This window comes from Castor canadensis, chromosome 11 (genome assembly GCF_047511655.1).
Source record: "Castor canadensis chromosome 11, mCasCan1.hap1v2, whole genome shotgun sequence".
Lineage (NCBI taxonomy): Eukaryota > Metazoa > Chordata > Mammalia > Rodentia > Castoridae > Castor > Castor canadensis.
The window spans coordinates 25,461,256-25,473,442 of NC_133396.1; the positions used below are offsets into that span (position 1 = coordinate 25,461,256).

The 12,187-nt window shown below is 51.5% G+C and overlaps 3 protein-coding genes across 3 annotated transcripts in view; all 3 read right to left on the reverse strand.

Annotated features, from left to right (window-relative positions):
* The window catches only part of LOC109680128 (homeobox protein Hox-B3), a 23,208-nt gene extending 23,124 nt beyond the window's left edge, over nt 1-84 (reverse strand). The window contains exon 1 of the mRNA XM_074045950.1: nt 35-84. The gene's annotated coding sequence lies outside the window, so the exon portion shown is untranslated. The remainder of the gene's footprint in view (nt 1-34) is intronic.
* Nucleotides 73-12,187, reverse strand: part of Hoxb5 (homeobox B5) — a 21,509-nt gene continuing 9,394 nt past the window's right edge. Inside the window, exon 3 of the transcript XR_012438613.1 lies at nt 73-212. The gene's annotated coding sequence lies outside the window, so the exon portion shown is untranslated. The remainder of the gene's footprint in view (nt 213-12,187) is intronic.
* Hoxb4 (homeobox B4) lies at nt 231-4,709 on the reverse strand. The gene is made up of 2 exons (XM_020173950.2): nt 4,044-4,709; nt 231-3,208 (listed from the first exon to the last, which is right to left on the reverse strand). The coding sequence occupies exons 1-2, from the start codon at nt 4,498-4,500 to the stop codon at nt 2,910-2,912; spliced, it is 756 nt and encodes a 251-aa protein (XP_020029539.2). The 5' UTR covers nt 4,501-4,709; the 3' UTR covers nt 231-2,909.

Below are 12,187 nucleotides of genomic sequence, written 5' to 3' on the forward strand. Positions count from 1 at the left end.
AAAACCACACCAGCCCAGGCTGGGGCTTTGTTACCTTTGCTCCTCTTGCCTCTTCTCGCCTGAGCTCTGCCGGTCTCATTCATGATGAACGGCTTCTTCCAAACTGAGAGAAAAAAGTTTTCAACTTTATGGTTCCAAATTTTGTCCCCCTCGCAGATCTGGGAGAGACGGCTAACACTTTTTTCCCCCAACAGCCGGTCTGCGGAGATTTGCTGTTGAATAATAACAAAGGAGAGAGGATACGTATTTAAAGAAAAGAAGTGATTAATGGTTTTCTGTATAATTCTCACATTTTTCTTAGCTCTTGTCTACACAGAATGGCTGTGAACTTTAAGCTCCATAGAAATCTTTTTTTTTTAATTCTATTCATACCTTCCAGGGAACAGCTTTGATTTGGTTCTATAGAGACATTCTTGGGGGGTGCATATTGCTTTTTAAGAACTATTTTGCCCCTCAGCTACAGGCCACTGCACCCCCTTGCATCTAAAACATCACACCAAGATCCGACGGAACCAACACTCACCCCCTCACCCTCCTCCAGGTCTGGGGCGAGTCTTATTATTATTATTAATTTTAATCAAATACCGGTATTTGAATCGCCCATTCCCGCACTGGGGATACTGGCCCGATGGGTTCCCCAGCCCTACCCAGCCTCCAACCACTGGTCTGCAAACTGAAGAAATGCAACATAAATAACAATAAAACATGTGGATGAGATTGGTTCTTTATTTTCTGGAAGGAAACGGGACCAAAAAAACAAAACCAAAACAACTTATAATTGCATATGTTTTCTGCAGTCCCAGGCTTTTTGGATGAGGGGTGGTGGCACCCTGGACCACCACAGAGACCCTGAGGCTGTAGTCCCAGACCTTAGAAGTTCTTAGCAGTGTTGCACAAAAGCAGTCCAAGCTTTCTGAGCATCACCTGCACCCCTTTCCCTTCCCCCACTCCATTCTAGGGGTGACTGGGACCTCAGAGACAGACAGCTATTTGGTCCCCAGTCATACTTTCGATACTTTCTATGAGAAAGAAAATGAAAATTAATACAGGAGCAGGGCTTCACAAAAGAGGCCATTTGTCTTCTTGATTATCTATTTGCTTGTCAGAGTTTGAGCTATGGCACCGGCTAGCTCCTTTGTAATATAAAAATACTCTGAAAAACCTGCAAACACCCAGAAACATCTGTGCAAAAAATTAGACTCATTAAAACCTTAAACACCTCAGAGGAAAGCAATACCTTCTTACGCAGGGAGGAAAGAGGCCGGCTTGGTGGAATCCTCTCCAAACTTTAATAACCAAAGAGCCGTCTGTCTAGAAGGAGACAGCTTAACCGCATTTTATTTGCTTATGACAAATAAATCACGATATGAAAGGCTTTGCCATACTTAAGCCTCTTGTGTCCTACAGTGAAACATTACCCCCCCCCCATTAGGGACTGGAATCAGCCCTCCCAGTCCTTCCAATCCATTTTTGGGCTGGAGGGGAAAAAAATTAAAAGACCCAAACAAACACACCCACCCCAAAAGGGAAACAAACCTGCTATACCACAATTTGGAATCCTCTGAGAAAGAAATTCCCATCAGAGTCTTAAAAAAACAAAACAAAACAAAAAAACTTCAACCACATACACAGTGAGGTTAAACCCACTAGGTGCTTAACATATTCACTGGGCGGCATTTCTCCATATTTTACCATCAAGTTTCCAACAAAAACACGATGTGATGGTCACAAGAAACCAGACATTTATTTCTATTGTCACTCTGTACAGGACACAAATTTTCACACCAATGAAAGTTTCTAGACTCAGGCAGCCCCAGAGGTAGGAAGGGGCCTGGTTTGGAATGTCAGAGAACAGAAGACACACATGACATAAAATAATAGTAATAATAATATTAATAATAATAATAAAGGAGGCAACATGATAAACGGTGGGAGAGAGCTCTGCAACATTGTCCCCCCCAGGGTGGGAGGGCCACGACATTTTTATTTCCTAGTTTCACATTCATTTTCAGTCTAAGAGAGGGCCTCTGGACTGGCCAGAGGGTCATGCCCAGCTCACAGAACTCAACTGGAACCTCACCCTGTCAGGCATGGTTCGCCTTCCCCTCTCCTCCCGGGGTGTCCTGGTCTCTATTTTTTTCTTTTTCTCGGACTCAGTTTCCCTGCCCGTTCCTGCGTTGTCAAGGCCACCCCTCTTCCTTCTGTTCCCCTTCCAGCCCCATGGTGGAAGGGGGGGAGCAGTCATTGTCCCCCATGAATAAGCACAGAGTGAGGGAGGTTGTGTGTGTGTTTGTTACCGTGGCCAAAACACTGTGCTATCTGGCAGTCAGAGGGTGCTTTCGGCTGGGTGTCAGGAGTGGGGGACAAAGAAAGAAAATCCAGGCTGTCTTCCAGCAGCGGCAGCAGCAAAGGCGGCGGCAGCCGAGCCGGGCCTCATTTGTTAGCCGAGTGTCGAGGTAATGGTCGCCACCGAGGCCCGTCCTCTCCTCGGCAGAGTAAACAAGACAGATGGGCCCGGGCCTGGCGTGATTAAAGATGAAACGTGGATCCATCTTCACCAAAGCTGAAAACGAGGAGCTGCAGCCTCCTCCTATTTCTCTTTCTGTCTTTTTCTTTCTTCCTTCTTCCTTTTTCTTTCTTTCTTTTTTTTTTTTAAAGGAAGAAAGCAAGAGACTTGAATCTTGCTTCTGGGGAGCCTCACCCGGCTCCCTATTGTCATTTCTATAAATAAAGCTCCCCTATCCCTCCTTCTCTGTGTTTATTCATATATAGATAAAGTGGGGGAGGGGAGATAGGTTTTCCGGGCCCAAGCCCGAGGGTGGGGCCCCCTCCCGCACCCCGCACCCTTCCCCTCTGCGCTCGCTGCCCACCCCCGTTTCCCCAGGTTCGCGGCTCCTGCTTGGGGGACCCTAAAGTGCGGGGGGACCTCCGTTGGGCCGGCCAGGGGACCCTGCGGCTGTGCCTGCGGTGCCACCCGAGCGTATCTTGGTGTTGGGCAACTTGTGGTCTTTTTTCCACTTCATGCGCCGGTTCTGGAACCAGATCTTGATCTGGCGCTCCGACAGGCAGAGCGCGTGGGCGATCTCCACCCTCCGGCGCCGCGTCAGGTAGCGGTTGTAGTGAAATTCCTTCTCCAGCTCCAAGACCTGCTGGCGAGTGTAGGCGGTCCGAGAGCGCTTGGGCTCCCCGCCGGCGTAATTGGGATTTACTGGACACACACAGAGAAAGGGAGAAAGAGAAAGTTTTATTGCCCCCGAAAGGGAGGGGGGAGAGCCTTTTCTTCCAGCTAACAGTGTCGCCCTCCCTCCTCTCTCTCGCCACCTCTTCTTCCTGGGAGGAGGGTGTGGGGGGAGGCGAAAGGGGAAGAAAGCGGGACACAGGAAGAGAAAGACCTCAAAGTTTTGGAAGATTGTGTTTTCTTTCCTCGTTGGTGTTGCTTGGGGCGGAGGGGCAGAGAGGAATTGTCCTAAGGTTTCAATCGCTCCTCTCTCCTCCCGGGCCTGGGGCCCCGGGGTGGGAGAATGAGGGGTGGAACAGGGAGGGGTGTTTCCCTAAACCTTGCCTCTGTCTAGTTCCCACCCTCACTGCTCACATTCCAAGCAGTGCCTTCCCCTAGTAAAAACTTCTGCCCACTTCTCCAGTCAAGGAGCCAGACTGGAAGAAAGGAAAAAAATAAATACCGGGAGTTGACTCAACTCTGCTTAAATACGGATTACTACCTCCTCCTCCTTCTCCTCCCCTCCTCCCATACCCCTCCCCAACTTCCAACTTCACTGAGACTGCATCTCCCTGGCGAAAAAGTCGCTGGTGAGAATGGGGAAGAGGATGGGGAACCGACTTCAAAGGCGCAGGGCCCACCAGGCCATAAAAATTTATGGGGGATGTAATTATGTGGTTCTGAAAACAGGCGACCGTAAATCTCTGGCAATGGCGAGTTTATAGCGGGGACAATTGGCTTCCCCCAGCTCCCGCCCCCATGCCTCCGAGGTCCCTTCGGTGTAAAGAGCCAGGGGTGGGAGGGGAAGGGGTGCCCACGCACTCACCCGTGCTCACGTGAACTTTGCGCATCCAGGGGTAGACGACGGGCTCTTTGCACGCGGAGTGGGACGGGTTGGGATGCAGGGGGTTCTGGGCGCAGGGAGGCGGCGGGGGACTGCTGCTGACCGCCTCGCAGCGCTGGCCGGGCTCCGGGAGGAGGCCCCCGGCGGGTGGTGGCACAGGAGCCCGAGGGGACAGCCCAGGCGGTGGCGGGGGCGGCGGGGGTGGTGGCGGAGGCGGCGGGGGCCCGGGGTCTCGGCAGGCCGCGTAGCGCTGCACGGTGCATGCCGCCCGCCGCCCGAAGCCCGCCTCCGGCTGGAAGCTGCTCTCTCGCCTCTGGCCGCCGGCGTAGTACCCGGGCGAGTGGTCGCTGGGTAGGTAATCGCTCTGTGAATATTCCTCGCACGGAGGGAACTTGGGGTCGACATAGTTTGAGTTGATCAAAAAAGAACTCATAGCCATTAATTTCTGGGAATTGCCCACAAAATATACTAAAATTTATTCCGACCCCTGACTCGTTTTCCTGTTTCCGAAAGCCCTCCTACTTACTGTCAAGTGAACAAAGTTAGAGGACCACGTGATCTTCCGAGCCAATGGCCACCCCGCCTGCGATTCCCGGATAAGGAAATCTGCTCACCCGGACCCTACTCCAGCCAAAGAGGTTTATTTCCCCTTCTTCTCTTCCCCCCCTCCCGACCCACCCACCCAACACCAGGATTTACATAGGGCTCCTGCGGGGCGACCCCCTCCTCGCCTTGCTGCCTCCGACGTCTGAGAGAGGCAGAGGGAGGGAGAGCGCGAGAGCGAGCAGGTTGTGACTGGAGGGCCTCTTGGGGCGCTGGGCAGAGCGCAATCTCTGGATCCCCTAAGAAGTTGAGGCTCCCGGTGTATCCCCTCCTGTCCTGCCCTACCTCCGCCCAGCATTCTCTGTTCCCTTAGGGTCTCCGCTCCTCCCCAGGGCGAGAGGGATCCATGCAACCTGCGTCTGTGTGGGGAGTTAAGTGACTGGTGGGCTGAGGGTTCCGCTTCAAAAGGGGCACCCACTGGGGGCGAGGGGCACTGAGCTTGGGGTTTTTCTCCGCAGCCAGATGCAGAGGGGTAGGGGGTGAGAGAGGAGGCGTGGGGAGCTAGAGGGCGGTGCGCGAGGGACTTGTCAGAGATGAATGGAACCGCGGGCGGATCGATAGGAAATTCATGCACTAATTCGGGGAGACCTTGCTTTCCAAATCGCATTTAGCTGCGCTATTAACTTGGCCGTATCAGTCAGTCCGTCTGTCCCCCTTCTCCTGTCCACTCCTCCTTTTCCCCCACATAGCCCCAGCTCAGAGAAACGACTTGATTTCCCACACTGAAGCGCTAGAGTAAAAAACCCTGCAACTTTTTGAGAGCAAATTGAATAGCAATTTGCTAATTCCAGAACCAACCGAGCAATACTAACCATGGCGCCGAGACGTTCTAATTGCCACTAAAGTCGACGCCGCCTCCGCGGCAAATAGAAATCTCACATCCTTGTGATGCTGGGGATAGGAGCCCTAGCGGTGACCCCCCGCTCCCTCCCCCTGCACACACACACTCAATAACACCCCTGGCAATCCCATATTTCCAGAGCATCTTGTTCTAAACCTAAACGGAAAGGCGACCTCAGCATCCGTTTAAAATGCGAATTTCCTTTCCTTTGCCCATTGTAGGTAACAATCATTTTTTCGGAATTTCCAATACCACCCCCCCAGCCCAGAATAGAAAATAGGTGGGCTTGGGATAGGAGGGTAAATTTTTTTAAAAATCACATTAACCTCTGAAGACAAATGAAAAAGGGAACAAGGCTTCCAAGGGCGCATGGAGAGAGTTCAGGTAGTTGATCCCCCTCTCTCTAACCAGTTGAGGGAGGGAAAGAAAGAGAAAAAAAAAAAAAGGAAGAAATCTTCTCGAGGTCAGTCACTGGATTGTCCTCACCTAGAAAAATAATATTTTTTCTTCTGGAAAAAAATGAGCGGAGTGTTTATGTCAACTACATATTCCCCTAGATACGAATTTGTGACCACAAAATTCCTTACACAAATTCGGATCTACAGGGTATATACAGAAGACAGACAGATCTTCTTTGCCCAGAAAAATTTTCCAGTTCTCCTACTTTCCAAGCGCGTTCTTCCTTTGGGGTGGTTTGAGTGCTTTCGTTTTATTTCGTTTTGTTCTAGTTTTGAGCTCTGGGAGCAGAAAAAAGGCACTGAGGGTCCGTTCTTGGGATTACAAGGTTTTCCACTCTTCTCTTCTATTAGAAATAGAAGCAGTCTGTCCCAAAAGGGACTCGAACCGCGTGGCCGCCGCGCAACTCTCGCAACTCTGGCGCATGAATTATGAGATGTAAACAACACTAGCTAAGCACAAAAGGAGGAAGGGTCATCCTGAGGCTGCCGCGAAGTCTGAATCAGGCCCTTCTGGGTGCCCTCCCGCCCTCCCCTTCCCCTAGACTTTTTTTTTTTAAGGGGAAAAAACCAAAAAAACAAAACAACAACAAAAAAAACCCCCAAGAGCTCCTTTCGTGCCCCTCACAGCCTTTAGTTGCCTTTAGTTTGCGATCAAACGAATATCTAGATATTTTCCAAAGCACGTCTCAGAAAAGGGAGGAGGGAGAGGCGGCTGGGTGTGAAGGGGTGTAATAAAAGTCCTTTTGGAAAAATTCAATGGTAAAAAGAGAGAGAAACAGCTGTAAAGAAAAATGCTGGGAGACCAAGCAGATGGGGTCCCGGATATTTAATGACGGGCAATTCCGTTTACAACCTGAGAAAAAGATCAAAGGCGTTTCATTTCCGAATGAAGGGCAATGAGGAACCATAAAAGATGCAGCCAGATGATGGGTTGGCCCCTCCCAGCCTCCCATACATTCTGGGGACCAGAATAAGGGGACAATCCCCAGAGGTGTGGGGAAGACCCAGGGTTGCCCACCTCCCTAGCCTCAGGCTGATGCTTTCTGTCTAAACACACCCACTAACTCATCCTAGCCACCTGCCTGGGTCGCTGGCATTGCGGCCAAAATGGGAATCTGGAGTTTCTGAACCAACTTGCTGAGTTTACTAAAGTGGGAGACTGGGGACTGGGCTGGAGGGGACTGAAGCTTAGACTGAAAGCTGTCACCAGGTGAGGGGAAGTGTGCCCAAAGAAACCTTCTCCTAACCCAGACCTCCTTCCCCCATCTCCCAAGGTTTGGGTCCCTACTGAGCAAGTCAGAATACTATCAATTTCATTAGCAAAAAACAAAAGCAAAACAATCCTCTAACCACCACCTTGCAGAGGTCTCTGCCCATCCCCAGTCCTGGATTCTGTAGGTCTGCAAAAGAGCTCACACCTACAGGTAACTAGGTCCAGAGATCCTCTGATTTTTGTTTGTTTGTTTGTTTTTTGTCTCAAGTCTAGGCATTGCCAATATTGGCCTCTGGGCCTGATTTCTAACACCAACGCTCTTCCAACTAGGACAGACCCACACATAATTGGGGGAAAACAATTACATTGTAGTTGTTATCTTTGCCAAGAGAGGGCCGAATTGATAATCTCAGACCCCATCTGAGCACCCAGGGAGACTGGAGATGGGCCCTGGGCCCACAGAGAAAGTGGGTTAGGATCCCACCAGCTCCCTGGCACCAAGCAAAGACCTTTTTAAATCTTCTCAAACACCACTTAATCAGGGGGCTCCATGACTCACTCCAACCGGCCAGGCCCCTCCCCCACCCCATACCTCCTGTCCTTCTCAACTCGCCAGCTCTCGGAAACCCGTCCAACCCGTCGGCTTTTCCGAAGTTTGGGAGGGCCGGTAGGCTGGCCGCCAGGCCTCTCTGCTGCTGTACACTTCACAAGGGACGCGGCCCCGGTGCCCAGAGCAAGCCAAGAAAGAGGACTAAGGGTCAGAGCCACCTCGGGGTTGGGTATGGTTGATCATGGGGCCAAAGCCCAGAGATTTCTCCTCTGCACGCTGGGAGTCGCCACCTGCCATCTCACCATGGTGCCGCACCCCCACACACACCCTGAGTCCAGCTGGGTGCAGCCTCCTGGGTCGGAGGACTGAGTTTATCTGCGAATCCCAGGACGGCTTTCACGGGAGCAAGAGACTGCCTCTCCCCTCCACACCCAGAAGAATATCAACAGACATACGCAAAATAACAAGAACAAGGCGCTCGCGCGCGTTCCGAGCCACCTCTCCAGCGCTCCGGGGTTGTTTGGAGTCTTCCCGGCCGCCTTCTGGCAGCCACAGGTTGCTAGCGTGACCTCTCACTGCCCAGCCCCTCTCCGCCATCCTGGGAGTGCCCAGGCCGCGAGGAGTCATCTACCTTTTGTCGGCGCGGAGAAAGGAGCGCCGCGAGGAGGAGAATCAGAAGGGCCGAGCCGAGGCGAGTCTCCAGCCGGCCGGCGCACTGGCAGCCGCGCTGAGAAGAGGAAGGCCCAGAAGGGGAGCGGGCAGGAGTACTCACCGGACCGCTCCCTGCGCCCTCCGGGCCGATCCGCCGGGACCCGCTGAGCAACAGCTGAGCTCGCTCTTGTCCCCTATTGTGTGTCCGGAAAACCGAACCGCGGCTTTGGGCAGTGGAGCCACTGGCCCCTCGGCCGGAACAAGACTTTTTTTTTTTTTTGGTGTGTTTTTGTTTTTGAAGCTCAAGTTTTCGTATTAATCTCATACTTTGGCAGTCTTTGTTAAACAGCTAGGCGCGTCACGAGGCTCTCAACATTTTAATAATTTTTAGACGCCGTGACCTGCGGTTCACCCCTCTCCGGACCTCCCCCACGAGCAGGCAGTTACTATAATATGCTCACGCAGTTCGCTCGGTCATATTGAATTTTGCGCAGGTCATTACTTGGGAGAAAAATGACAGAGCAGGAATTTGATTCAGATCATCCTCTCCCGCTCCACTTTTTGCCAGAAACTTCTCTTTCCCTCACCCAACCCCCAACCCAACCCCAAAAAGTCCCTATTCAGATAGGATTCAGGCGCCCCGCCCCTGCTTTGATTTTCCATCATTTCTATATTTTTGTTGGCTCTGCTTTCTTGGGCAAGAGAGAGAGGGATCCTTTTGAGGCCTAAGAAGAGGCTGGTACCAGAAGAATTGAAAATGCAGCGTTGGACATCTGGACGTCAGAGTGCAGGCCTGCCAGAGGCTCTGTTCCCTAAGCTTTGCCCTAAGTGCGTGCATGGGCAGGGCCCGTATTCTGATCCTATTACCCAGTTCATCTGCTCTATTTGCTCCCCTAAGTACCAGAAACACCCTCACATCTGCCAAAACTTTGGAGGCTCCAGGACCCCAGGAATGAGTCTTGCACCTCTTTGGGTGAAGCGCTTGGTCCACAGCCAGGCATCTGGAAAAGACAGAACCGTGGGAGAAGGGCTGGATTGCAATGGTCAGAGCTGAGGACTTACTTGGCTTTGGGGAGGCTTTAACTGTCCTCCCCTCTTTTTTTTTTTTTTTTAAGAAACCATTATCTATATCCTTTGCCTACTCTATCACCACCACAAGGAAGTTCAGGAGCATATCAAAGAGGTTTTAAAACACTCAAAAATTTTCTAGGGCTTGTTTCTTCAGGATTAAAATCTGGTGGAAAGTCTACAACACACCTCTCCCTTTCTCTAGCCCCCAGTGGACCTGCAGATTTAGGTCAGGTGACTCCTTCAGTGAGCTGGCACGTGGTATACCCCTATTATAGAGGGTTCTGGAAAGTGCTACCTATGGCACCCACCTTGGTCTGGGAAGGCAAGACCACTCCTTTCCCATCCCCAGGTCCTTTCATCCCAGCACCTTGGCCGACTCTCTAGTCTATTCCACAGATGCCTACACTGACCACCATTCTGTCCTGGAGAAAAGGAAGGAGACAGAAAGAGATGGATTCTTCAGTTCAGGCTTTGACCTTTGTGTCCTCAGGACCCTAGGAATTTCTCTCTGGCCTGACACCCCAGAGAAACTCACTTGAGAACTAAATAAAAATAGGACCCAACATTCAATTGTTTTAATTAAAGATGGGTCAAATTGATTTGAAGTTTCATATTAAACCTTTCTCTTCTGACCATATTTCAAATGCCTTCTTTACAAACACTCTCAGGTTATCTCCATTCCAGAAGAACAAATGCCCACAGTGCACCTTCTATATTAAATGCTCAGAAAAGACTAAGATAACATCTCATAATGCAACAGTCATTTAAACACCCAAAATAGGTGTATGCCTTGGTGTTATAATTATGGTCTCTCTTGAAGCATTTTATGAGCTAAGCTTAATGCGTGGATTGAAGGTTCATTTCAGGTCGCCTGTTTCAACTCCTTACAAAGATCTCTGGGAGGCCATTCAGTATTTTTCCTTCCCATTTCTCCCTCTTTGAGACAGGAAAGAAGGGAGTCAGGATGATGGAGGTTTAGGAGAGAGTCAGAGAAGTAGCAAACCACTATTCAGTTCTTAAACCCAGCAATTCGAAGAGAGGAATGGGAATTTAGAAAGTCTCTGGGGCTGGCCTGTGGTCTTGAACCCCAGCTATCTGGATCTAGCCTGGGGATTAGGGATCTCAGACAACAGGCCTACATCCCTAGAGTGGGGTGTGTGGAAGAGCCAGCAGTTTGGCCCTTTTTGGGCAAGCAGGGTGGGACTGATGTAGATTAGAATGTAGCCTTCACCTTGGAAGCCTTCTTTGGCCCTGCCAAACGTCCTGCAAGGACGTGTGGATAATTGGATTTTTTAAATGTGTGCGGCTGGGTAGGTTTTAATTAAATTTTATATGGTGACTCAAAGGTTATCTTTGGGAGAGAAAATTGCGAGGAGAATTTGCCACGCCCGGGAGCTCTGTCTTTTGTGCAGCTCCTCACTACCAAGTGGTGCAGTTTTTGCACAGGGGTTTCTTCCTTCCTCAGTTTCCCCTTCCCCAGATATTTGCTCCCCTCCCCAACTTCTCCCAGCCCACACGCCTCCCTTACCTCGAGCATCCCATGCTCTCTCTTCTCTTCACACACACAGCCCCCTCCCCCTCTTCCACCCCGCCCCCGCCGCTAGACGCCTGTGCCTCGCACACGCACGCTGTAAACTTTTGACCCTCCAACTTTGCGACCCCTTCGGCAATAACACTGGCCTCACCGCCCAGGGCTTCATTCTGCTGAGCCGGCTGCAGAAACCCAAGCGCTCCTCCCCCTTCGCCACCTTGCCCCCCACCCCACCCCTGCTGCCTCTGCTGCCCAAGAAAGAGCCTTAGACCTGGGAAATAGGAGTCTGATTATTAAATAACTCCTTAGGGAAAATAAAAATCGACCCCCACTTCCCACATTTTCACCCATCTCGTCTGCTGAAATGCCTACGAGGGCTTTTGACCACCCACCCTTCTTCATTCAGGCGCCTATGGGAGCAGTAGAATAGGCTGACCTGGAGAAGGGTATGATTTCTGGAGTTAAGAATGGAAAGAGTTTGGAGCAGGGTTTCCTTGGGAGCAGAGGTGATCACTGTGCCCTTGGGGTTGGGGGAAGAGCTCTGTCCCAACAATGCGAAACCCAGCGGGACCCGGGGCCACCTTGCGCGGCCACTCGCTGGCGCCTCCGAGGCCCCAGTCTGGCTGTGAACTTGGTCTAAGGCGGACTCTACTGGCAGCTCGGGGATGTTACAGCCTCTGCCTCTCGGCCAGAACAGCAGCCCTGCGGTCGCAACAGCGTCCTTTCGGTTTCCCTTCTGCCCAAAATTATCTCCCAGGCCCACGTCTATTGCAGGAAAGAGCCTCGTTTCTCCTTCCCTGGGGAGGCCCTTGGGAGTTAGAAAACAGGAGAGAGAGAGAGAGAGAGAGAGAGAGAGAGAGAGAGAGAGAGAGAGAGAGAGAGAGAGACCAAATATAGGGATTATCCCCGTGGTGCCTCCATATTCCCTCAGAGGGAACCCCCCCTCCCACGCTGGAACTTTCCCTCCACCTGTAGGCTAAATACTTCTTGGTATGCTGACTGCCCACCTTCCCACCTGGCCGAGGTCATCTGGTGGCTGGCTAGGCGAACCGGCCTGGGGCCTGCGGTGTCTTTCTTCACTGATTCATCTCTACCCAACTGGCCTCTGAGGTCAGGGCCCCTTACCACCAAAGCCAACCATCGCCCAGGTTGCAAACCCGTGGGCTCAACCCCAACCCACTAGGAGAGTGAGGCCAGAGCGCGGCCGG